Source organism: Oreochromis niloticus, linkage group LG4 (genome assembly GCF_001858045.2).
Source record: "Oreochromis niloticus isolate F11D_XX linkage group LG4, O_niloticus_UMD_NMBU, whole genome shotgun sequence".
NCBI lineage: Eukaryota > Metazoa > Chordata > Actinopteri > Cichliformes > Cichlidae > Oreochromis > Oreochromis niloticus.
This window is the reverse complement of record NC_031969.2, coordinates 15,192,892-15,218,840: the sequence shown is the minus strand read 5'-3', so window position 1 is coordinate 15,218,840 and position 25,949 is coordinate 15,192,892. Positions and strand designations below refer to the sequence as shown.

At 38.4% G+C, this 25,949-nt stretch overlaps 4 protein-coding genes and 1 long non-coding RNA gene across 12 annotated transcripts in view; 2 read left to right on the top strand and 3 right to left on the bottom strand.

Annotated features, from left to right (window-relative positions):
• LOC100709195 (uncharacterized) overlaps positions 1-25,949 on the bottom strand; it is a 1,346,887-nt gene that overhangs the window by 682,346 nt on the left and 638,592 nt on the right. The gene's annotated exons all lie outside the window — the stretch shown is intronic.
• The window catches only part of LOC112846698 (uncharacterized), a 961,229-nt gene that overhangs the window by 463,442 nt on the left and 471,838 nt on the right, over positions 1-25,949 (top strand). The window lies entirely within an intron of this gene.
• The window catches only part of LOC102076453 (Ig heavy chain Mem5), a 900,359-nt gene that overhangs the window by 435,204 nt on the left and 439,206 nt on the right, over positions 1-25,949 (bottom strand). The window lies entirely within an intron of this gene.
• LOC106096470 (immunoglobulin mu heavy chain) overlaps positions 1-25,949 on the bottom strand; it is a 1,110,954-nt gene that overhangs the window by 653,814 nt on the left and 431,191 nt on the right. The window lies entirely within an intron of this gene.
• On the top strand, positions 725-5,238 carry LOC109202052 (sentrin-specific protease 2-like). Of its 2 annotated transcripts, XM_025906590.1 has the most exons (9): positions 725-942; positions 2,312-2,430; positions 2,518-2,640; positions 3,307-3,372; positions 3,495-3,583; positions 4,249-4,354; positions 4,552-4,657; positions 4,806-4,867; positions 4,962-5,238. In XM_025906590.1, exons 1-9 carry the CDS (start codon positions 828-830, stop codon positions 5,052-5,054), a joined length of 879 nt encoding a protein of 292 aa, XP_025762375.1. In that variant the 5' UTR covers positions 725-827; the 3' UTR covers positions 5,055-5,238. The 2 variants fall into 2 exon arrangements, with proteins under 2 accessions (XP_025762375.1, XP_025762376.1); XM_025906591.1 differs by lacking the exon at positions 4,962-5,238 and having other exon boundaries at positions 4,552-4,650; positions 4,804-4,872.

Below are 25,949 nucleotides of genomic sequence, written 5' to 3'. Positions count from 1 at the left end.
AGGGCAAAATAAAAATGATGACGAGAGATGTCGTCTTCAAAGTTGGTGACAAAGTTTTAAGAGCTAACATAAGAAGTCAGCAGAGGAAAGGGGGAAAACTTGAAGCAAACTTTTTAGGCCCTTACATTATTACAGCAATCCAAGGTAAAAGTGCAGATCTTCAGGATTCCAATGGGACAATCATTCCAAAAGTAAATATTGACCAACTAAAGTTAAGCAAAGACAGCATGCCAAGAGTGCCACACCGGGGTTCAAAGAAAACAGCAGCCACATTACCAACAGCACAACCAGGTCCAGCAGCACCACAAGCTGCAGCAGCACCAGCATCTGCTCTAGCTTCACAGGCTACAGCAGCACCAGTGGCGGTAGCACCACCACCACCTCCTCCTAGAGCTACACAGCCTACAGCACCAATGGCATCACTTACATCACTATCGGTTCAAACACAACATCCATCTCCAGTTCCACAAGGTATAGCAATAACGGTATCAGATCCAGAGTCAGGAGCAACAGCACAGAAAGAGAACGAACCAGCCACAAGTGCTACAGCACCAGAATATGCTACAGCTGTACAAACCGAATCCCAAACAGCAGCAGACCCAGCCTCAAAGACCATAACAGCAGACCAGGCCTCACAAACCACAACAGCAGACCCAGCCTCACAAACCACAACAGCAGACCAGGCCTCACAAACCACAACGGCAGCAGACCCAGCATCACAGACCACAACGGCAGCAGACCCATCCTCACAGACCACAGCTCCAAATGCTACAACCACACAAGCCTCAGCTCCACAGATTACAGCCCAGCAATCTACAGCACAAACCATGGAAGCAACAGTTCCACTTGTGACACCAGCCCCAGCAACAGCCACACAAGCTAGCCCTGCACCACCTCCAGCATCACCCTCTCAGAGATACACTGAACCTGTTGCAGAGAAATGTAAATAAATATAATATTTTTTTATTTTTAAAAAAGGACTTTTGTTCCTATGACAGTGTTTGTTTCAGTACTCTGTAGATCATGGCATAGCAAATTTTACACCTTTAAAAAGATTTTTTAGGTATATTTCCTAACAGAATATTTAAATTTAACAATATGTTAATGCTTTAAAAAAAAACCTTCATGGGGCAAAACATTATAGAAAACTTGTAAAAGGATGTAAGCCACATGTGTAAAATTACACAAATGAAAAAGTGAGTCCTTCAAAACTGTGAATCTTTCTTTTGTTGTTGTGGAACCCAGAATGTTAATGATTGATATTGTACATCTGATGTACACTAAGAGTGAAAAGTTTGGACACACCTTCATTTTAATGTTGCTTCTTAATTTCCTTGTCTATTTTGTAGATTCATTGTTGATTAGAACTCAAGGCATCAAAACTATGAATGGACACATATGGAGCACTAACCCTAACACAAATGATGTAGTAAACCAAAAAATATGAAAGAACCAAAAATATTTTTATATCTTAGATTCTTCAAATTAGCCACCCTTTGCTTTGATCACTGCTTTGCACACTCTAGGCCTTCTGTCAGTGAGCTTCATGGGTAGTCACATAAGATGATTGTCACTGCATGAAAAGCATGAACACACAGAAAAACACTGAATGGGAAGGTGTGTCCCTAATTTTGACTAGTAGTGTATGTTCTTCATTTTCTTCTTTTCTGAAATTGCTGTCATATATGCTGTTAGTGACATAGAATGCCCACTACAAGCAGTATATTAATGTTGTGATGATGACTGCCTGCCAGCAATAGTTCGAAAGATCAAATACTCTTTAAGAAGCTGCTTTTAACAGCCCAGAAATTGACACTCTATTTTAAAGACAATAAAACTAGTTTTGGAGGAGAAAAATAACATTTTTCCAGAAATGGTTATGTAATAGTAAAGGCCACAGGTGCAAGCCTTGAGCCTGAGTATTTTAAAACATATTCATGTAGCTTCAACTAAACATAATTTAAAAAATTGTTGTAATAGGTGTTTCTGCTGGAAAAAAATTTGATAGGGGGCAAGAGCATTTCTATTGCTATGTATTTAAATTCCTTTTCTTTTATTAATATGAATTTATTTAAATTTCTTTAGAGGACATTGTAAGTGTAACTTTACCCCCAAATAAAAGCAAATTTAAGTGCTCTTTTTTTTCTACAAAATACAATGTTAAACCATGTGCCCATTTTATCAGCGTCTTAAAAGTATTTACCCTGAAACACGCCTTTTGTCAGAAAACTACATAAGAAATTATGCATTTTAAATTTTGATTTACATTTAGTCCTGATGACTTGTCTCTTTTTCTCATTACTTTTTGTAGATATAATGGATGCCTGGGCTGGAAAGAGTCCTCACGTTCTACTCTCCAAAATTGGTGCTTACAAATTATTCTACTGGGATATCCAACAAATTGGTCCGGACATGGAGTTGGAAAGTGAGGTACAGTGATCTTTACTGACAACAATGCAACTATCAGTGTTTTATTGCTTGACAACAGTTAAAAATGTTTACATTTTGTATTCGCAGTCTATTAATGCATATCTTGCGATCATGGTGAGACAATGCAATCGCCATAATTCAGCCAAAGCAGCATTCATTGATTCATTTTCAATGACTGCCATTTGGAAGAGAAAAGCTCCAAGACTCAAGGTAGGTATCTCTAGAAAGAATCTTGTGTGTATTGTTTAAGTACCTCAGATCATATCCACATCCAGATTTAGATTGGATAACAGCTTATGGAGAAAGAACGAATTGAGACTGGGGTTAGTAGATGTGGATAGTTTATTAGACTTGCCAGTTCTCTTTTGTTCTCTACTTGTCTGGTTTCCTCCTTTTTTGTACACACTCCAATCAATGCTTGATTTGAGATTTGCAAACATTTGGGCTAATATCTCTTTTGAAATCATCAACACTGCTTCATCTCTTTAATAGGTACCTTTTTATTCTCAAGTGATTCATACGTCACTGTTAAAGAGGCTTAATAAAGCATTACACATTATTTTGCAGATGGCACAATGATCGCATTGAAAATGAGTGAAAATGAACTCCATGTCCAAAGAAAATCCTTAGAAAGAGCTTTATTAGTCTTGGAGGAAGTAATGTGCAAAACCACTTATAAAAAATATAAGATAGTCCAGCTTCTTGCACAGTTTAAAGAAATGAGGGATGAATCATGGCTGTCACAGAGTACTTTATAAGTGGATGATATATAATATATCATAAATTGCTTTAATAAAAAGGACTCTAAACAACATGTTATTGCATTTCTTTTTTATGTCTGAAGTTAATATTTTTATTCTTTTGTTTCAATTTAAGATCAAACCCATGGAGCATGAAGTGATTCTGGGAATTGTAAATGAACATCATCACTGGACATTAGTGGTAAACAAAATAATTGCATTTACAATATTCATCAAATCAGTTTTATAAGAAAAATGCATGGCATGCAGATAATCTTAAGTCTTGAATTATTACATGTAATTCTCCACATAATTTTACTGTAGGTCATTTACCCACAAGAAAAGAAGTCGCTGTATCTTGATCCACTCGGAGAAACTAAACAAGGTATCCAAAATTGTTTGGAATCAACAAGGTAAGGATAACTGCTCAAATTTATTTCGACCCTTTATTAAACTCTTTGTTGCTTTTGTTATTTTTGTGTTTATTATGACAATTACAAGTATGATGTCAATCAAAAAATAAATGGTACTCAGAATTAAAAAACTAGCAGCAACAGGTTTAAATTTTTGTGTTCGTCTTCTGATATTGTGGTGTTATGGGTTAATTTTGCCTTTAAAGAGAAGTCTCCCCATGTTTCAATGTTTATTTGAGGACCTGATGTCTGTATGAGATGATGTTTTTATATTAGAAAATATAGCACGGGGATAATAATGTTTAGTAGTTGCATAAAGTGTTGCGGAGGTTTAGCACTAAAACATCAGACAAATGTCTAAAATAATTTCACATAGGTTATACATGTGTGAATTTCATCTTTGCTTCTCCTCCACATCTCTTCAAAGTGTACTGTGTAAGTGATTGATTTCTATATCATGGGAGGAAACAGGAAAATAAAAGCACAAGTAATTGTCCACGAAAATGCGTTGTAGACTTTTAAAAAGTAATGATTTTAACAAAACAGTGTGGTCAGTGTTCTTAACTTGATGTTCAACAGACACTTAAGCTCTCCATACTGTTCATCTTTTTGTGTCACCAAAATTTTAAAACATGTTATTTGTTTTTATTGTACTTGTCTTTCAGGGCATTCATGCGAAAAAAAGGATGCAACGTCTCAAGATGGACTTGTGACACAGTCAAACACCCAAAACAATTGGACGCTACCTCATGTGGAGTCTTTGCATTGAAAGTACGAGTCTTAACCGTAATACATACATATATACAACAATATTGGAAATGTTGTGTTGTAATAAATGTTAATGACAGGAAAAGGAATATAAGATAATTACACAAAAAAAGAAAGAAATTGATTCACAGCAAACAAATTTCTATAAAATAACATTTACGATATTAGCCTATTTAGTCATCTTAGAATCTCTTTTTCAGTTTGCTGAAAAGATCTTGCAAAAAGAGTCAATAGACTTTCCGTCTACAAAAAAGGCCATAAACACACACAGGCTGCAAATTGCCACCACTCTCCTCCTAGAGACAGGTAACTCATTTTCCACAATTCAGTGTTCTGAAATCATGAATATTTTCATCATGATAGCTGTAGAAACAAACCATATAGTTGTTTGAATGAAGTAATAAGTGCAGTAGGTAGTATACTCTATGTGCTATTTTTTCACTTTTTAAAACAGATGACTTGACAAACATCTGTCTTTTCTGCGGCGAAGAAGAGCATGAAACTGACAACAAATGGGTAATGTCATCATGAAAGACTGCTAAATGTTATGATCAATTCCCGTAAATGAAATTTTAACATTGGGATTTATAATTATTTATTTTTTTTACAGATTCAGTGTGAGATGTGTTTGCGGTGGTTCCACCAGCTCTGCGTGAAAAGCCCACCACCAGAAGACGTGTTTATTTGTTTCGCTTGTACATAGTTGACACTAAAGGTGCACAGCTAGTGTTCTTATGGCACACATTGTTGAGAACACACATATCGACATATATATATATGTAGATGTTAAATTAAGAAGTCTAAAAAAAGAAAATGGTCTCCAAAGTTACTGTAGTTATTAGTTATACTGTGATTTATTTTGCAAATAAACTCTTTCGTGATAGCAACGCCAATGTGCATTATTGATGGGGGGGGGCACACATTTTGGCAGCCGATGCCACACAGCCTGATAAATTTTGTATCCCTCCATAACTTTTGCTGTGAAGGAGAAATCCTCTCCAAAGTTACTGTACTTATTGGTTATACTGTGACTTATTTTGCAAATATACCCTTTGTGATAGCAAAGCCAATATGGATTACAGATGGGGGGGCACACATTTTGGCAGCCGATGCCACACAGCCTGATAAATTTTGTATCCCTCCATAACTTTTGCTGTGAAGGAGAAATCCTCTCCAAAGTTACTGTACTTATTGGTTATACTGTGACTTATTTTGCAAATATACCCTTTGTGATAGCAAAGCCAATATGGATTACAGATGGGGGGGCACACATTTTGGCAGCCGATGCCACACAGCCTGATAAATTTTGTATCCCTCCATAACTTTTGCTGTGAAGGAGAAATCCTCTCCAAAGTTACTGTACTTATTGGTTATACTGTGACTTATTTTGCAAATATACCCTTTGTGATAGCAAAGCCAATATGGATTACAGATAGGGGGGCACACATTTTGGCAGCCGAGGCCACACAGCCTGATAAATTTTGTATCCCTCTATAACTTTTGCTGTGAAGAAGAAATCCTCTCCAAAGTTACTGTACTTATTGGTTATACTGTGACTTATTTTGCAAATATACCCTTTGTGATAGCAAAGCCAATATGGATTAAAGATAGGGGGGCACACATTTTGGCAGCCGATGCCACACAGCCTGATAAATTTTGTATCCCTCCATAACTTTTGCTGTGAAGGAGAAATCCTCTCCAAAGTTACTGTACTTATTGGTTATACTGTGACTTATTTTGCAAATATACCCTTTGTGATAGCAAAGCCAATATGGATTACAGATGGGGGGGCACACATTTTGGCAGCCGATGCCACACAGCCTGATAAAATCTGTATCCCTCCATAACTTTTGCTGTGAAGAAACCCTCTCCAACGTTACTGTAGTTATTGGTTATACTGTGATTGATTTCGCAAATAAACTCCTTCGTGATAGCTTCGCTACAAAATGTAAACCGAGTGTAAATTCACCGGAGAGCGACGTGTTTCCATGATCGCGTCTGGTTTTACAGTATTATAGTATCAAAGTATTTTTCTAGACAAAGTATTCCCAGCAGGTTATTTCAGTGTACAGTTTAATGTAAATTGTCTTCCACACGGCACATTACAATGTCACGAAACTAATATTAAATTAATCGAGCCTGCCGTTTTCCAGCTTTTACTCTTTATTGCGTCGACTGCAGATCAGTGACAAGTAGCGTACAGAACGGAGCTGGGCAAGTGGCTCCTCCTACTTTGCGCGCTCTCGTGGATGGGGAAACAATTTTTGACGGGGGTAACTACTTTGGCACAACACCGGCAATGTAGCATCATGATGCTAACGGAGTCGTGGCTAACACCGCTAACTCCGGACACGAGCGTGACACTACCGGGATTCCAGATGCTGCGAGCGGACAGGACGAGAGAGAGCGGTAAGAGGAAAGGAGGGGGACTGGCAGTGTTTGTGAATGACAGATGGTGTAACCCTGGGCACATCACTGTAAAAGAACAACTCTGCAGCAGAGACATTGAGCTGTTAGCCGTTAGCATGCGTCCATACTACCTGCCCCGGGAATTCTCGCATGTTATCGCGATAACAGCGTATGTCCCCCCCTCGGCCAACGCGGATGCAGCCTGTGACTCTCTCCACTCTGTGGTCAGCAGACTGCAAACACAATCTCCGAGAGCCCTTCTCATAATATCAGGGGACTTCAATCATGCCTCACTGGACTCCACACTGCCCACCTTCACCCAGTATGTGACCTGCCCAACCAGAGACAATAAAACACTGGATTTACTGTATGCCAATGCTGAAGAGGCATACAGTTCATCACCTCTCCCTCCCCTAGGCAGATCTGATCACAACCTGGTGCACCTTGTCCCTGTGTATGAGCCCTTAGTGCGCAGGGAGCCACCAGCCACCCGCACAGTGCAGAGATGGTCGGAGGAGAGCGAGGAGGCTCTTAAGGATTGTTTTGAGTCGACTGTGTGGGAGGTGATCTGTGACGACCACGGAGAGGACATCGACAGCCTTACTACATGCATTACTGACTATATTAATTTCTGTGTGGATAACACCGTACCTACCAGGACTGTACGGTGTTTCTCCAACAACAAACCCTGGATTACTTCAGAAATTAAAGCTGTCCTCAAGCAGAAGAGGAGGGCCTTCAAATCCAGAGACAAAGAGGAGTTGAAAAGGGTGCAGAGAGAGCTTAGGGGACTGATAAGGAATGGGAAGGACAGCTACAGGCAGAAGATGGAGAACCAGCTTCAGCAAAACAATGTTGGTGAAGTCTGGAGAGGCCTCAGAACCATCTCAGGCCACAAACATCAGAACTCTCTGCCTGGGAGGGATGTGAGGTGGGCAAATGAACTGAATCATTTCTTCAACAGATTTGATTCAGCCATGAGGCAGTCTCCAACATCGGCTGCAGACTCACCCACCCCCACTGCTGCTGTTCCACCTCTGACACCTCAGACACTTCACACCTCCTCTATTCACCCTGCTCACTCCTCCCCACCCCCAACAACAGCATCCAATACACACTCAACACAAGGCTCCAGCCTGTCTCTCTCAACCACCCAGGTTAGGAGGGAACTGAGGAGGATTAAAGCCAAGAAGGCAGCGGGTCCAGATGGCATCAGCTCGAGGGTCGTCAGGTCCTGCGCGGACCAACTGTGTGGTGTGATGGAGCACCTCTTCAACCTGAGCCTGAGGCTGGGAAGAGTCCCACAGCTCTGGAAAACTTCCTGTGTTGTTCCAGTGCCAAAGACTTCACGCCCCAAGGACCTCAACAGCTACAGGCCGGTGGCTCTGACATCCCACCTGATGAAGACCCTGGAGCGGCTGGTCCTGGCTCAGCTTCGGCGCCTTGTGAGCTCATCACTGGACCCACTTCAGTTTGCCTACCAGCCTGGCATTGGAGCGGATGATGCCATCATTCACCTCCTACATCGTTCCCTCGCTCACCTGGAGACCGCTGGGAGCACTGTGAGAATCATGTTCTTTGATTTCTCCAGTGCCTTCAACACCATTCTTCCCTCGGTTCTGAAGGACAAGCTGGAGAACTCTGGAGTGGACCATCACCTCACTACCTGGATTTTGGACTACCTCACCGACCGACCACAGTATGTGAGGACTCAGGGCTGTGTGTCGGACAGGGTCGTCTGCAGTACGGGGGCCCCACAGGGAACGGTTCTGGCTCCGTTCCTCTTCACCATCTACACTGCAGACTTCTCCCACAACTCCACCCAGTGCTTCCTGCAGAAGTTCTCTGATGACTCTGCAATAGTCGGCCTCATCACTGATGGGGACGACAAGGAGTACAGAGGACTGACTCAAGACTTTGTGGACTGGTGCCAGCTGAACTACCTCCAGATCAATGCCAGTAAAACCAAGGAGCTGGTGGTAGACTTCCGCAGGCACAAGCATCCTCCACTGCAACCACTGAACATCCAAGGTATGGACATCGAGGCTGTGGACAGCTACAGGTACCTTGGTGTTCATCTGAACAACAAACTGGACTGGACTCATAACTCAGACGCCCTCTACAGGAAAGGGCAGAGCAGGCTGTACCTGCTTCGGAGACTCAGGTCGTTTGGAGTGGAGGGCCCACTCCTGAAGACCTTCTATGACTCTGTGGTGGCCTCAGCCATCTTTTATGGTGTGGTCTGCTGGGGCGGCAGCATCTCTGCTGGGGACAGGAAGAGACTGAACAGGCTGATCCGAAGGGCCAGCTCTGTTCTAGGATGCCCTCTGGACCCAGTGGAGGTGGTGAGTGACAGGAGAATGGTGGCTAAGCTGTCATCACTGTTGGACAACATCTCCCACCCCATGCATGAGACTGTGACAGCACTGAGCAGCTCCTTCAGTGGGAGACTGCGGCACCCACGGTGTGGGACGGAGAGATTTCGCAGGTCTTTCCTCCCCACCGCTGTCAGACTCCACAACAAAGACTTTTGCAGCTGATCAAACACACAAACCCACACATGTGCAATAAGACTGCTATACGTGCAATTCTTCTTCTGACGAAGTTGTGTTTTTGTATTTTCCTACTCAGTTGTATATAGTATTTGTATTTCTATTTTATTCTATTGTATATATTATTCTATTCTATTTTATTCTATTGTATATAGTATTTTATTTTATTTTATTGTATTTTATTGCATTCCAGTGTTTTCTAATTTCTGCTACATAACTTTGCACTTTTGCTGTAACAAAACAAATTTCCCACCTGTGGGACTAATAAAGGCCATCTTATCTTATCTTAAAGAGGGACAAAGGACCCCCTGGTGATCCTCTAATCATATGAGCCAAGGTGTGAAAACGGGTGTGGGACCTAATCAGCCAGGGTTTCGGGTGAGCTCATTGTGAAACCTGGCCCCACCTTGTTATGTGAATTCCTGAGGTCAGATGGCCCAGGATGTGAGTGGGCGTTAAGGTGTCTGGGGAGGGAACTCAAAACTGGATTATAGATGGCAGACAGTTGGTGTCGTAAACCACCGCCTGTTCAAAGATGGTCACTCACAGTGGACATAGATGGCCTCTTTCACTCCTCTTTCAAACCATCTGTCCTCTCTGTCCAAAATGTGAACATTGGCATCCTCGAAAGAGTGACCTTTATCCTTAAGATGCAGATGGACTGCTGAGTCTTGTCCTGTGGAGGTGGCTCTTCTATGTTGTGCCATGCGCTTAAAAGCCATTAAGAGCCATAAAGTGCTAATAAGGAACATATATGCTAAATTTGCATTTTGTTTTTTGTTTTTTCTTTTTAATCTGTGAACCTTTGATCAGATTTTGCCTGAATGATGCTTGTAACACATGTATTATTTTGTCCTGCTACTTCACACCAGTTGAAATAACTTTAGAAAACAGATTGCTCATATTAACCAATGTGTTTTGGGGTTATACTTGCTGGGTAATGTTGAACACTGTATATCAAAATTGAATTAAAAATTGAATTAAGAATTTAATAAAAAAAAAACAATAGCAAATAAAGATAAAATCACAACATAATTCTTCTATGGAATCGCTGACACAATGAAAAAAGTAAGTAGTGCAGGATTTTGTACAGCTGCTCCGCAAACAACACTTATTGTGACTCTCAAACACAGTAATAAACAGGAGAGTCTTCAGTTTCAGTCTGTCCATCTGCAGATACACCTGCTGTTTGCTGTTGTCTCTCGAGATGGTAAACCTTCCTTGAACTGACTGAGAGTAGCTTGTGTAAGTAACTTGGATGTAAGCAACCATCTCAAGTCATTTTCCAGGAGCCTGTGTGACCCAGCCTATATAGGAGCTACTGAATGTGAATCTAGAACCAGTTCAGGTCAGTCTGTGAGACTCTCCAGGCCTTTTAATCACTGATTCAGAGTCTGTCAGACCCTGGCCATTAACTCCTGTCAAAGCAAAACAAAACAAACAAATAATCACTTACTCCAAGATTTTAAGTTTTTGATTTCAAATTGACACAAGGGAAACTCTTCACCTGTCCAAACTATGATAGATAGCAGCAGCCCTGTTCTTCCATCCATCATATCAAGCTGCTATGTGACCATTCCACTTTGTCATGCTCACTACAGTCATACTGTATAAATAGTTATAACACATCCAAGTTTTGCATTGACTCCTCCTTGACATGTAACATCATTTTTTTTAAGGTTTACCCCTGGGGTCTCCAGTGAATAACCAATCAATATCCCTGGCTACCCATTAAATACCACATCCAATTTAAAATACTGCTGCTTACTTTTAAAATTATCAACAACAACACAGCCTCGAGCTACCTTATCGAACTCCTTAGATCGTACATTCCTGCTAGAGCACTAAGATCATCTACTCAGTTACTCCTGGTGCAGCCTGGCTGAAGTCTAGAGGTGACCGTGCGTTTGTCTTGGCTGCATCAAATTTATGGAATAACATTCGTATTGCTATCCGCACGTCTGATTCTATCCAATCATTTAAATCACGGTTAAAAACCTATTTATTCAATCTTGCCTGCTCGTTAATGCCTGTATCTGATCCCTAGACTTACTCTATTTTACCTTTTATACATATCTTTTATAACTTTGTGCTTTTACACGTTTTACTTGATATGCATTTTATGCTATTCCTGTGTATTAGTGACGGTTAGCATACTTTGTATTTTGTTATGGTCCTATAATATTTAAAATATTTATGTCTTATTTTCTGTCTTTTATGTGAAGCACTTTGGTCTACCGTTGGTTTTTAAATGTGTTATAAATAAAGTTGTATTGTATTATTGTATTGTATTCTCCAGGCCTTTTAATCACTCATTCAGATAACACATCTGTCAGAGTCTGACCATCAAAACCTGTGAAGACACAAAATAAAATAAAATATATACCATACCTTAACAAAGTTTTATATAACAGATGTCAGTTGATGTTTTCACCTGCCAGGCAGACAGTTAAAAGCAGCAGCCCTGTCCTGTAAAACATTATCAAGTTGTTTGTCATCTGTTCACTCTCATCCATGTTTCAGTCTCATAAGTAGAGGTAGAAGATTTGAGTTTTGCATTTGATTTTTGACTCCTCCTCACAAAAACGGTTGTTGGTTAAATTTCTGCCTTTGGAAAAGATGGACCAGAGCCTCTGGGCTCGGTTTGCTAGACCACTTAATAACATCATTCACCAACTTCATTCCCTCCTCTGCCTGCTGGACCGTAACACACTCTCTCATACAAGTTACAATCATATCTTTAATTGTCTATGAACATGCAACATTTGCATCACATACCTGCTGCTGTTGGTCACTGCACAACTGTCAATGTACAATGTACAAAGTATTGAGTCAGGGGGCTGAATAATTACGCACACCTCACTTTTCAGTTATTTATTTGTAAAAAATGTTTGGAATCATGTATGATTTTCGTTCCACTTCTCACGTGTGCACCACTTTGTATTGGTCTTTCACCTGGAATTCCAATAAAATTGATTCATGTTTGTGGCTGTAATGTGACAAAATGTGGAAAAGTTCAAGGGGGCTGAATACTTTTGCAAGACACTGTATATTTCCCTGCAGTGTCCTTCATCTTTCTTAATTCTTCCTAAGAATAATGTCAGAGAGAAACAGTACTTCAATTCTCCTGTGTGTCCTGTACATGTAGCAAATTGAAAATAAAATTATTTGAATACTGAATGTTGAATTAGATGAGTTATGCTTGGGACACAACGTATTAGCTTTAATAGTTAAAAGTGAAATTAGAACAATGAGACAATATTGAGACAAAACTGTATTTAATTGCTGAACTGTTTGCAACACCAGGAAAATGTGTGTATATAAGAGAAGTTCACTCTTATATTGACAAGACTTTTCTTCTAACCTTTTTCCTACTGATAAATGTTTCTAAAATGTAATAGTAATTACTGTTGTGGCCTAAAATGTTGTCGTTAAAAACCTTCACACTAAAACAGACTCTTTTAAAAGATTGTGTTAGAGTGTTTGAGATTTGGGACACATTAGTGTTTGTACTTCTGCATGAAGCAAAGATCGTAGATCTTCGTTGGGCGGATTCAGCCTGATGAGAAAACTGACTTCAAGTTCTTCTGTCACTATTCACTGAGTTATACTGTGTTGCCTTTAGGTCCTTACAATATAGGGCTCCAAGGCTTTTGGTGATCACCCTGTGACATGAACTGAATGCATTAAAGAAGTACAGACAAAATTTAATATAATTTTGTGGGTGAAAATAAGGGGTGACACTCTTTGTGGTAAACAAATATATATTTGTGACAGTGACATTGATGATAATCAAAGGTTCCCATGAAATTCCACAGGAAATGAATGTGGGTCATTTTTGACCCACTTTTGGAAGCTCCGGGTAGTGATACACTACCCCAAACTACAGTTTTGTAAAATATATAAAAGGTAAGTTAAAAATGTCAGGGCCCCGATATCAAAAACATGTTTTTTGAGGAATAGCTGAAACATGAAATGATAACAACTTTATATTTATTAGATATTGCAAGAAACCGACCTCACTGGGTCAATTTTAACCTGTTTTTTTCCTCTATTCTTGCTATTCTTGTTTTTCTCTTTGTGCAGCCAGTATTCCCATACCTAATGCTGTTTCAATTGTGTTTCCTCTTAAATACAGTAGGAGTGTCTCTGGGACTCTGCTGGAGGGGTGAACACCATACTATCAAAAATATTCCCAGATTTAGTGTCTTGTGTTTATCTTATCAATATTAGTACTGATGTGGAAGAACAACAAAGTACAAAGTAGCTAAAATTATGATATCTCATTGTATTAAGTAAGGGGCGATTATTTTAAAAGGATTGAAGCAAAGACTTAACTTTGTAGAAATGGTGTGAAACAGAACCTGTTGAGTCTATTTGCTAGTCATGGTAAAGATGAAGCAGATGGAGACTTGAATAAGGCTCTTTGTATGAGTTTAAGATGTGGAGGCAAAGAGTCACAAAAATAAGAGTCTAAGAAGGCAGAATGACAGAATACATTGAGTTTAAAGTAAAATTAATGAAGGCATATTGACATGCAAAGGACAATGAAGAAAATTAATGGACCAGAATAATGGCAATATAAGTGAGTTTGACTGAGTGGGAAACCTGTGTTGATGACAGAAGGGCCTACAAGCCCAGACACGGGAATGCAGGCCAGAAAGTAAACAGAGACCTTTGTGAATGTTGTGAGGCGATTAGAAACATTAATTGGTTGCAAAATGTTTAATATTAGTCTTATAATTTCTACATTATTATTTCAACCCACATTTGTTTTTCACTTATGCTGCCTCTCCCTTTATAAGTGGTCTGAGGGCTCCTCCTCTGGTGGATTTACACGTTGAGGCTCTGACGGGTTTTTGTACAGAGCTGCTGGTTGTTTGTGTTAATGTGGGTTTCTGGCACAGTAATACACAGCAGTGTCATCAGGCTGCACATTCTGCCCAGTTAAAGTCACTGTTTTACTGGAAGAGTCTGTGGAAATACTGAACTTGCTTTTAAGTGAATCTTTGTAGTATGTTGTGTATCCAGTTGCTGCCATTCCAATCCACTCCAGTCGTTTTCCTGCAGGCTGTCTGATCCAATGAGTCCAATAGCCACTAACAGAATAAGAGACCTGACAGGTGATGGTCAGACGTTGACCTGGCTGCACAGTCACAGAGGCTGGCTGGTTCAACTGTTCACACTCCACACCTGTTAAAGATAAAAATGTTTTGTGATAAACTGCAGGTTATATGAAAAAGCAAAATCTGCTGAACGTTAACCGACTAAAGAGACTCACATGAAGTGGCTAAGAGCAGTAAGAGAGCTACAAAAAACATGTTTTTTGATGAATGTGGCATAATGTAAACTCCACAGCACGGTCTGATGTGAAGCTTTTATAGCTGAGTAACAGAGGAAGTCAGCGAGTTTGCATATAACTGCATAAAGCATTCAAAAGCATGAAGTTTACATAGAAACTCCCATGGACAACATGAAAACGTTCTAGGGAAATTTACACATTTTAATTTGGTGACTTTAGTATAAATATATACTGTATTGTGGTAAAAGATGAATATCAGTTCTATTAATCCCATATGGAAAATATATACAGTATATATATAAATCTTATAAAGTTTGTATCTGTCTTGTGTGAAACTTGTATGAAAAGCATACAAGAGTGAAAACAGATATAAGATCCCTTGAAAAATTATATAAATGAAACTTGTATGTTTTGGATACTTACTAAAACAATATATGAAAGTAATGAGAAAGTGGCCACTTTCATGAGTAAATCATATAAGCCTTATATGATTCACTATATGAAGCAAGCTAAAGCTGATGCAACTTTTTTATAAGTTTTTTCCTATTTCTTTTCCATGTGGGATGTTATGTTAGATTGCTGTTTTGTAAACACTTGTTAAACATTAATGAGATGGGGCAATCGCCATATTGCAGATTATTGGAATAAATATATTTATTGATCTTTATACTGGGATAGTTGCTTTACTTTACCTAAGCGTTGCACAAATAAATATAAAATTGTGACTCTATTGGTATGATTTAAACAATGTAAACTCTTAAGCTTGTTGTAACTAATATAAAAAAGTCCTGGAAGAACAGTTTAAAAAACATGACAAGTGTGGTATATACTTTACTATAACTTTTATAACAAAATTATTTATAAAAGGGGAAAAATAAGTAAGAATGTGGAAAGTAAATGCTGGATGTCTGAGTCAACCTTGAAGTCAAGAAGTCAAAGGTCAATGCCATTTCATTAAGATCAATATTAATGGCACTTTAAGTATCATTATAGTGACCAAAAATAAACAAGGATGTAACAGTCTACTGTCTGACATATTTGAAATTTTGCTTAGATAATACTTTAACTGCCCTTTAAGTACTGTATATCTATGTTATTTATGTTTTACATGCTTTTTGTATTTGGTACTTCATACCTACCTCTGCCCTGTACGCTGTCTCATCTCAGTCAGAGATGAGACCAAAAACGATGGTGTCAGTGGCATGTGTGACAATGACATTGTTTTGGTGGGTTCATGTACAGTTGTATATGTACAGGGTGTACAGCAGACGACTGAACGCAGACCTCTGGGGAACCAGTCCTGAGTGACAGTGGGGAAGAGGTGGGGGCTGAGTCTAACTGACTGAGGTTCGTTGGAGAGGAAATATTTGATCCAAGAGCAGGTAGCAGGGGGGATCTGGAGGTGGTCCAGTTTGGTGGACCTCCAGATGGCTCCAGATGGCTCAGCCCCCTCTGAGGGGTGATGGTGATGGCACCCTCAATGGACCATTTTGCTCTGTAAGCAAACTAGTAAACTATTTGCTCGAATACTTCATAAGTACAGATATGAAGGCTATACATAGGTCTGGAGTTGATGAGGCTGTCTATGTATCTATTTATCTATTTTGAATTATTTCTATGTTGTCCTTCATAATTGTTTGACTACTTTCTCCTAATGATTATTTTGATTATTTTTTGTTTATATTTGCTTTTAATTTGCCTTTTATTTTCATTTTATTTTTCTTCATTGTGCAGCCAGTATTCCATATCTACTGTTGTTTTACCTATAACGCCTCTTGAATACAATATTGATGTCTGTGGAACTTTGATGTAGGGGTGAAAACCATAAAAACACCATCAAAACATATTGTATGTATCTTTTCAGTATTAATATTGATGTCTTCTTTTTAGAAACAACAAAGTATGAAGTAGATAAGTCGTGGTATCTCATTGGTATTACTGTATTAAGTAAGGAGAGATTATTTGAAAGGAATGAAGCAAAGAGCTCATGTAGCAGAGCTGAGGCCCAAGAGTCAAAGCAAGTAAAACAGAACCTGCAGAGTCTATATGCTAATGATAGTGAAGGTAAAGCAGATGAAGACTTGAATAAGGCTCTTTGAATGACCAGGATGAGTTTAAGATGGGGAGAGAAAGGGTCACAGAAACTAGACTCCAGGAAGAGAGAATGACAGAATATACTGAGATTTAAAGTGAATGAAGGCAGACTGACATGGACCAGAGTGTTGACAATTGAATTGAGTTTGACTGACTTTGAAACCTCAAGTGAAATAGATCCTTAGCTTAAACAATCAAGAATGCAGACCAGAAGATTGTTCAAATTTAAGTTTGAGTGAAACTCTGTAAATGCACTTTCTTTGCAAAATGTTTGGCACAGACTGCCTCTCCCTTCATAAGTGGTCTAAGGGCTCCTCCTCTGGTGAATCTAAGGGCTGGGGCTCTGAGGGGTTTATGTACAGGTCTGTGAGTCTCTGGCACAGTAATACACAGCAGTGTCGTCGGGCTGCACATTCTGTCCAGTTAAAGTAACTGTGTTGCTGGAAGAGTCTGTGGAAATACTGAATTTGCTTTTAAGTGAATCTTTGTACTCTGTGGAAGAGCCAAGTGCCATTCCAATCCACTCCAGTCCTTTCCCTGCAGGATGTCTGATCCAAGCTGTCAAATAGCTACTAACAGAATAAGAGACCTGACAGGTGATGGTCAGACGGTGACCTGGCTGCACAGTCACAGAGGCTGGCTGGTTCAACTGTTCACACTTCACACCTGTTAAAGATAAAAATGTTTTGTGATAAACTGCAGGTTATCTGAAAAAGCAAAATCTGCTGAATGTTACCCGTCTAACGAGACTCACATGAAGTGACTAAGAGCAGTAAGAGAGCTACAGAAAACATGTTTTTTGATGAACGTGGCATATTGTGTACCTCACGCCACAGTCTGCCACAGCTTTTATAGCTGAGTAACAGAGGAAGTCAGTAAATTTGCATATAAATGCATAAAGCATTCATTAGGGTCCAACTGTATCCCTTTGAAGAATCTGCTGCCTAAAGACAATATATATTAAAAAAACACTCAAATGTAAGACATAAATAAAAAAAGTTGACTTCTGGTCACTGTTGGTTACATTGAGTTACATTTAAATCATAAGTCAAACAATGAGGTAAAAAGGACTGCTAGTGTCACTTCTGTTAATGGTATATTATATTGCATTAAAGAGACATGGTATTCAGCATATCGTCGTATTATTAAATTATTATTATTATATACTTGTGTACTGTATCTAATCACTGCACAAATAAATATAAAATTGTGACTCAGTTTGTACTGTGCTTCATTTTTTTTTATAAATTCTCAGTTCTTTGTGGGAAGTATAAGTAAGGATGTAAAAAGTAAATATTGCATATTTAAATCAACTTTTAAATGAGTCCGGGGTCAGTGCCATTTCATTAAGATCAGTGTTTATCACTTTAAGTGTCATTATAGTGACTTAATAGAAACAAGGATGAAACAGTCTGTGTGACATATTTGACATTTTACCTAGGTAATGCTGGAACTGCCCTTTAAGTATGTTTGTTTCTGCTACTTCGTACCTATAGAGAAACATTTTAGAAACAGACTCCTGTGATGTCTTTAACTGTATTACTAAGATGATGATATAGCTAGATCATGTGTGAGATAGTGTGAAGTGTCAAATTTTGCACGGACCTCTCACAGAAGACACAGAATAGAAATTGATTTCTTTTGAGACTTTTAATTGATAATTTATTATGTATTCAGGTTGGAATTCAAACATTATTTCTTTTTGAATACATGGTTGTTTTAAATAGTGTGCATACCTGTTTTATGTCTACCAGCAGTGGTAAATGGACTGGTTCTTATTTAGCACGTTTCTACTCTACTTGAGCACTCAAAGCACTGTAGACACGCTGTCTCATGCAAGCTCTTTTTTAATGTCTAAGACCTTTGTACCTAATATTTACACTCCAATGAACACACCAGGAACAACTCAGGCTTCAGTGTCTTTATTTTCCTTTTTAGAATAGAATAGAATAGAATAGAATGCCTTTATTGTCACTATACAGTTGTACAATGAGATACAGAGCATCTCCTACTCAGTGTAAACATGCTGGGGGGGGGATACAGTTCTCCAGTGCTATGTACATATGGGCAGTATTAACATAGGGAAAAAGATATATATATATATAAAATGTACAATATACAAGCCGTATTTTTAAAAAAGAAAAAAAAGTAATATGTAATAAATAGTGTTATGTATATACAGTTGAGTTATTGCACATAGAATTGGTATTGCACCGTGGTCCATAGAGGAAGTGGGAAGTGGGGGGCTGTGTTATCGGTGCATGTGTGAGTTCAGGGTGGTTTTGGCTTTGGGGAAGAAACTGTTTTTGAGTCTGTGGGTTTTTGTGCTGATGCACCTGTAGCGCTTCCCTGAGGGAAGCAGGCTGAACATGTTGAAACCAGGGTGGGAGCTGTCCTTGATAATGTTTGCTGCTCTGCTGAGGCAGCGGGAGGAATAAATGTCCATCAGGGAGGGGAGAGGGCAGCCGATGATCTTTTGTGCTGCCTTACAATATGTATGAAAGTTTTCTTTCAGGAGAATCCAGAAATCATCAAGATCATATGTGATATTAGTGTATGGTGAGGTTTTTGTGCAGCTGCTCCATTGTGTTACATCGTTGTGCTTTGTCGAGCACAAAAGTAAACAGCAGAATCTTCTGCTGTCAAGCCGTTGATGTCAAGGTACTGTCTTCTGCTGGAGTCTTCTTCAGTCATGATGAAACGATGTTGAAAAGAACTGCCATAGCCAGGAGAATTATAGCCTGTGCTCATATACCCAATCCATTCCAGAGCTCTTCCTGGTCTCTGTCGTATCCAGTGAATATCATGATCTGTCAGAGTATAACCAGAAAGGGTACATGACATTTTCACTCTCTCTCCAAATCCTTTCACCTCAGAGGGAGACTGTTCCAGTTTGATCTCACTCCAAACTCCTGTAAGCAACACAAACAAAAACAGAAAAAAAACCAACAACATGATCTTCATGAATCAGACTTTTTCACTGTTTTAAAGAATGAATCCCTTTCTTACCTTTGAGACAAACAATAAAGAATAATTTCAAGGAAATCATATATCCCATAATTTTGAAAACTTTATAATCAAAATGTGTAAATTGGTAAAAATCTTCTTAAGATTTTATCTCATGAATTAAATGAGAATTGGCAACAACGTGTTTATAAGGAAGCAAAACTTTGCATAGACCCCCCTCTACAGGAGGAATTTGGTATTCAAAAACTCAGTTACACAACTTCTTACTTCTAATTATTTGGACACTACGCACAAATTAAGACATCCACTCTATTACATGGCAAACATAGATACAGCCAACATAGAGTACCTAATTTGGATTGTGGCAGGAAGACAAAGTACCTGGAGAGAGCTCACACAAGCACAGCAACAACATGCAAACTCGACACAGAAAGGCTCCAGTCAGCTGGTGTATTCAAACAGTCTTGCTAACCAGTCTTGTCCAGCTCAGTAGCAGAGACTTGGTCAGTTAGCTGGTCTTTGCAGTTGTGTCTTCTGAGTTTTCCAGTAGTCTGTTTATGGCTGTGACCTGTCTTTAGCCTAAAAGTTTGGAGTATGGATTATACGCTACTACATGGTGTTATGTGTTTGGGTCCTTATGACAGATGGCATTTTTCCGTGTGTGAATTAATGTTTTAAAGGACTCCATTTGAGCACAAGTTTGATATTTTTCAAACCAAAAGGGGATAGGCGCGTAAAACCAACAAGTAAAAGTGAAAAACTGTCACCACACAGACATCCACCTAAAAGAGAACATTTATTAAGCGGGAAGCAATATTGCAGAATCCTTGAGACTGGAATGACATGCAGCATCTGTTAGAAGAAAAGTATTTGCTGTCCTGAAAGTGAACACAATTAGTGTTATACTATCGGGATATATATTTAGTTATATTTAGTGTAAACTGTGCAATCCTGGAGAAACATTTTATATTTTTATCCCAATACAAAGTGTTTTCTTTTTGAAAATGATGATACTTAAGACATCTACAGTACATATATGTGGCACAATTAACATTTAAAGGCTTTAAAACAAAAAATTATAAAAGAAAAAAAATGTCATCTTTTTTTGTATCATGTATTATTATTATTATCATACGATACTTGATCTGTTTAAAAGTGGCATTTAAAAACAGCAATGGTCCAGAAGCTCCTCCTGTGCTGGTTTACAACTACTGACGCACTGCAGAGTTCTTGTTCAGGTCTATTGATGTTGTGTGTTACAGTGTGTGGCTCTCTGGCACAATAATACACACCTGTGTCTTCAGGCTGCACGTTCTGTCCTTTTAAAGTAACTGTGTTGCTGGAAGAGTCTGTGGAAATGCTGAATTTGCTTTTAAGTGAATCTTTGTAGTATGTTGTGTATCCAGCACGCTCTTCTCCAATCCATTCCAGTCCTTTTCCTGCAGGCTGTCTGACCTAGTGAGTCCAATAGCTGCTCACAGAATAAGAGACCTGACAGGTGATGGTCAGATGGTGACCTGGCTGCACAGTCAAATAGGCTGGCTGTGTCAGCTGTTCACACTTCACACCTGTTGAAAAAAGAAATGGTTTATGAACATTTATCAAAGAAAAACAAACCCAGCCCCCCCCCCCAAAAAAAAAAACTTCTCGCTGTGACAAATCTAGAGGCACTCACATCCAGCTGCTAAGAGCAGTAACAGAGCTAGAGAAAACATTGTCTTTGCTAAAAGCAATTTGAAGTGAAGTCCGCTCTACAAGTCAAGTTTTTATATCTGAATAACAGGAAGACAAAGAGTTTACATAGAATCGTTTGCATGAATCATCATTGTAAACTGATCTAAGTGGAGCTATGTTGCGTAATATGACTGGCTCCTCTAACTGGAGCCAGTCATGTTATGCAAAGTAATAAAAAATATGCTTCATAGACTGTACAAAAAATTGTAATTGTAACATCAGTAAAACAAGTCACTGGTGGTAACACTGCATTTCATTTCAGCATTTAATAAACCAAAATGAACCAAAGTGCTGATTTTACTGTTTGAAGAGAATTCACTAGAAATAATGAAAAACATATTCAATAAATTGACATTGCATAACCATAATTACAACAAATGGAAACTAAGAGACCTTCTGTGAGAATTACTCCTTACCCTTAAAGCACGGTTATAGTATATTTTTGTATGATAAAACCTACTTTCTACTTTTAATACATTCCTTAGAGTGTTTATTTTAACAACATTAGCAGTAATTAATTAATCTCTTTTTTATTTCAGCTACCAGTGTTTCAGAGTTGGAGAAAAACGCTTATGATGACATTGAGCTATCTGACACACTTATTCTGTTATTTATTTTTGGCTGAAGCCTCATTTTTGGCACCACTGCTGTCTGTGGAAGTAGTTCTTTAATCTATTCAGTACAGAGATGATATTGTTTTCTCTGTACTGTCGTTATTTTTTAGTTCTATAATCTATAATCAAATTTCCATTAACTTATATATTGAAAAGAATTGAGATTACTAACATTCATTATTTGTGTCCTAACAGTGAGTTAAGTAGGATTTTGTAACCATATAAATCAATGTATCGAGTGTCGAGTGCAAAGATAAACAGGACAATCTTGTTGTGGATTGTTGATTTTACTTGTTCCACCACCTTGGTTTCAAATAATGTCATTGAAGGCTTTATTTTAGCTCAAATCATGATCTTTTCCACAACAAAATGAATAGTTTTATGTGTCTTAACATGATCACTGAAAGCCAAAACCTAATCTCCTGCTGCCCTTCCACTCACTCAAAAGAAAATGTTTAAAAATCAAGTCTTTATATTATAGTAGTTTGAAGGCTCCTCCTTTGTTGGATTACTGCGGCACTGAAGAGTTTTTGTTCAGGTCTGCTGATGCTTTGTGTTACTGTGACTCTCTGGCACAGTAACACACAGCAGTGTCTTCAAGCTGCACATTCTGTCCATTTAAAGTAACTGTGTTGCTGGAAGAGTCTGTGGAAATGCTGAACTTGGTTTTGAGTGAATCTTTGTAATCTGATGTGCATCCATCACATGCTCTTCCAATCCACTCCAGCCCTTTTCCTGTAGGCTGTCTGATCCAGTGGATCAGTCCAATAGCTGCTCATAGAATAAGAGACCTGACAGGTGATGGTCAGACGGTGACCTGGCTGCAGAGTCAGGGAGGCTGGCTGTGTCAGCTGTTCACACTTCACACCTGTTGAAAAATAAAATATTTTGTGAACATTTAGCTAATTACAAGATAAAAAACATAAAAGAAAATAATAAAAGAAAATAGCTGATTATGACAGATTTACACTCGCATTCAACTGCTAAGAGAATTAACAAAGACAAGGAAAACATTATTTTTGATAAAAGTGGATTCATGCACTCTACTCTGTGGTGTGCAGTCAAGTTTTTATAGCTGAAAAACAGAGGAAGTCACGTGAAGAAAATGCACAAAGCATATTTTTTTGATTGATCGTTGAATTGTAATAGCAATAAAAACAAGTTGCTGATTGTTACACTGCTTTTAATTTAAGTATAAGTGGAAAACAAACATAGATACGTTTTCATACCTTAGAAAGAAAAGATGGAAAACTAAAGACCCCCTGCACAGAACTGTGCAATAATTTATCCATTTCCTTTTAATCATCATCATATTTCACCAATTTATTTGTTGCCTCCTAAAGTTCTTTTAATTTTTAAAAACTCTTAAGTCTAACCTGGAGTGGTTTGCTGCTTAAATAAAAGACCAAATGACCAAAAAATCAGTTTAAAAAAATACAAATTTTAGTTGGGAATCAAATTTCTATTAATGTATCTGATGAAAAAGGGAAGTAAGAAGAGAAGAGTTGCGACATAACCTTGACAATATTACTGGCCTAACAGTGAGTAAGGCAGGATTTTGTACAGTTGTTGAACAGTTTCAGTCACTGTAGTTTTTGAGCACAATAACAACCAGCAGAATCTTCAGTTTTCAGACTGTTCATCTGCAGATACAGCTGCTGCGCGTTGTTGTCTCTGGAGATGGTAAACCGGCCTTGGTCTGACTGAGTAAGTGCTCCCACCATCATATCTAATAATGGCAACCCATTGATGAAATACTGTAATAATTTGTTGATGTCGTTTATACATGTTCAGATAGTGACATACTTATCAGTAATCTCTACTGTAAGTGATAATGACACTGTATGTTTTATTGATTTTTAAAAGAGTTTATGTTATTCTTTTTTAATGTTTGTCTTTTAATGGGTTGTAAGGGCATGCCAAAACTATCTCTGTTTTTTAGGAAAAAAGCCCTGAGTCAACCAAATATTCGCTGGTGTTGGGAAATAGAGGAAGTAGTTTTTGTATGGCATTTCTATTGCTGTCTCTCACTGTGTTGTGTCGGGCACAGTAATAAACTGCTGTGTCCTCAGTCTTCAAACTGTTCATCTGTAGATAGAGTTTACTGCTGGAATCATCTCTGGAGATGGTGAATCTACCCTGGACTGACTGGGAGTAATATGTAGCATAACTATGAGTTGAAGTGCGTATAATAGCAATCCATTCCAGTCCTTTTCCAGGAGCCTGTCTGATCCAGTGCATCCAGTAGTTGCTGAATGTGAATCCAGATGCTGTACATGTCAGTCTGTGTGAATTACCAGGGTTTTTGACCACTGGTTCAGACTGTGTCAGAGTCTGACCATCAACACCTGCCAAAAAGCAAAAGAAATGTATTAAAGAGAGAGAGAGAGAGAGAGAGAGAGAGAGAGAGAGAGAGAGAGAGAGAAAGAGAGAAAGAGAGAGAGACAATACATATACACTGTAATATAAACTTTACAACATGAAAGAACATTTTCACCTGCCCAGCAGATAGTTAAAATCAGCAGCCCCGCCCTATAAGCCATTGTGTGAGCTGAGTGTTGAATGTTCCCTTCAACCCTCAGTTAAGTAGAAGTTGAGTTTTTGCATTTGAATTTTCGACTCCTCCTCACAGAAAGGAATCAACTGCTTCTGACAAGATTTGTGTTGCACTTTCTATTATAGCTCCGTAATTATGGGGAAAGTAGGGCAACAAGGCAGAAACAAGAACATAATAATGCTGTAATTTTCAAACCATTACCACTCAATTACCTGTGGTAGTTTCTGTGTAATAAGCAGGAAACAGATGTGCAAAATGTAAACCTGCCTTTTTTCAATGAAATATATTGTCTAAACCTAAACTTAGTATAGAGAAATGACCATAAGAGGTATAGTAGCATATTAAAACATGTACAGACTTTTACTACTTACAGTTAGTTCTTGGCCCTCATTTTTCAAGTAACAATTGGTAAAAATTAATTGCATAACCAGCTTTAAGGCTCACATTACACACAAAGAAAATGAGAAAAATAAGAACAAAAGAATTTTATAGAAATCTGTAAACATTTCCATTGATTGATTTAAACAAAAAGTATCTCACTGTTTCTAATATGTAACCTCACACTTTACATATTATTAAGAATTTTTATTTTTGTCTTTATGGGAAGAAATTTTTGCAAAAATTAAAATATAATATATATAAATATAGTAGAGCAGGTTACACTAAAATATATTTTATATTTTAGTGTAACCTGTATTTTTGAGAAAAAACATTGGAGAACTGACAAAGTATAAAACAGTGAAGTTTGATTTGACAGCGACTTTTTTTCTTTCTGAAAATCTAAATTTGACATCATGACAGTTTAAACTTTAATTGTAAAACTGAGATTTAGATGGATAGGTTTTATTAAGAATTTGGGAAAAGTTGGTATTTTAATCCAAAAAATGCAACAGCCAGATTTCCTACTAAAACCAAAAAAGGAGAACACATCCAGCCTTCAAACCATCCGTCTTCTTCTTCTTGTCCAGTTCAGGGTTGCAAGAGGGCTGGAGCCTATACTAGCTGGCACTGGGTGAGATGTGTTGTCTTTCTGTCACAGGACTAACACAGACAGACATTTTTACTCAAATTCAATTAAGAATTGCCAATTAACCTGACATCACTAATTCTGTGGCTTTGGACCCAGTCAGTCAAAATAACATGGGGAGAAAACACAAGCTGAGTCTCAAGACTGGTAGGAAGTAAAACAGAACTCCAGAGTCTATATGGTGATGCTGAAGATGAACCAGATGCAGAATAATACATAATGAATAACTGAATAATGCTCAGGATGAGGTTAAGATGGGGAGTCAAAGGGTCACAGACACGAGAGTCTAAAAGGCACAAAGACAAAAAACATAAAACAGCAGGAACTGAAGGAACATTGACA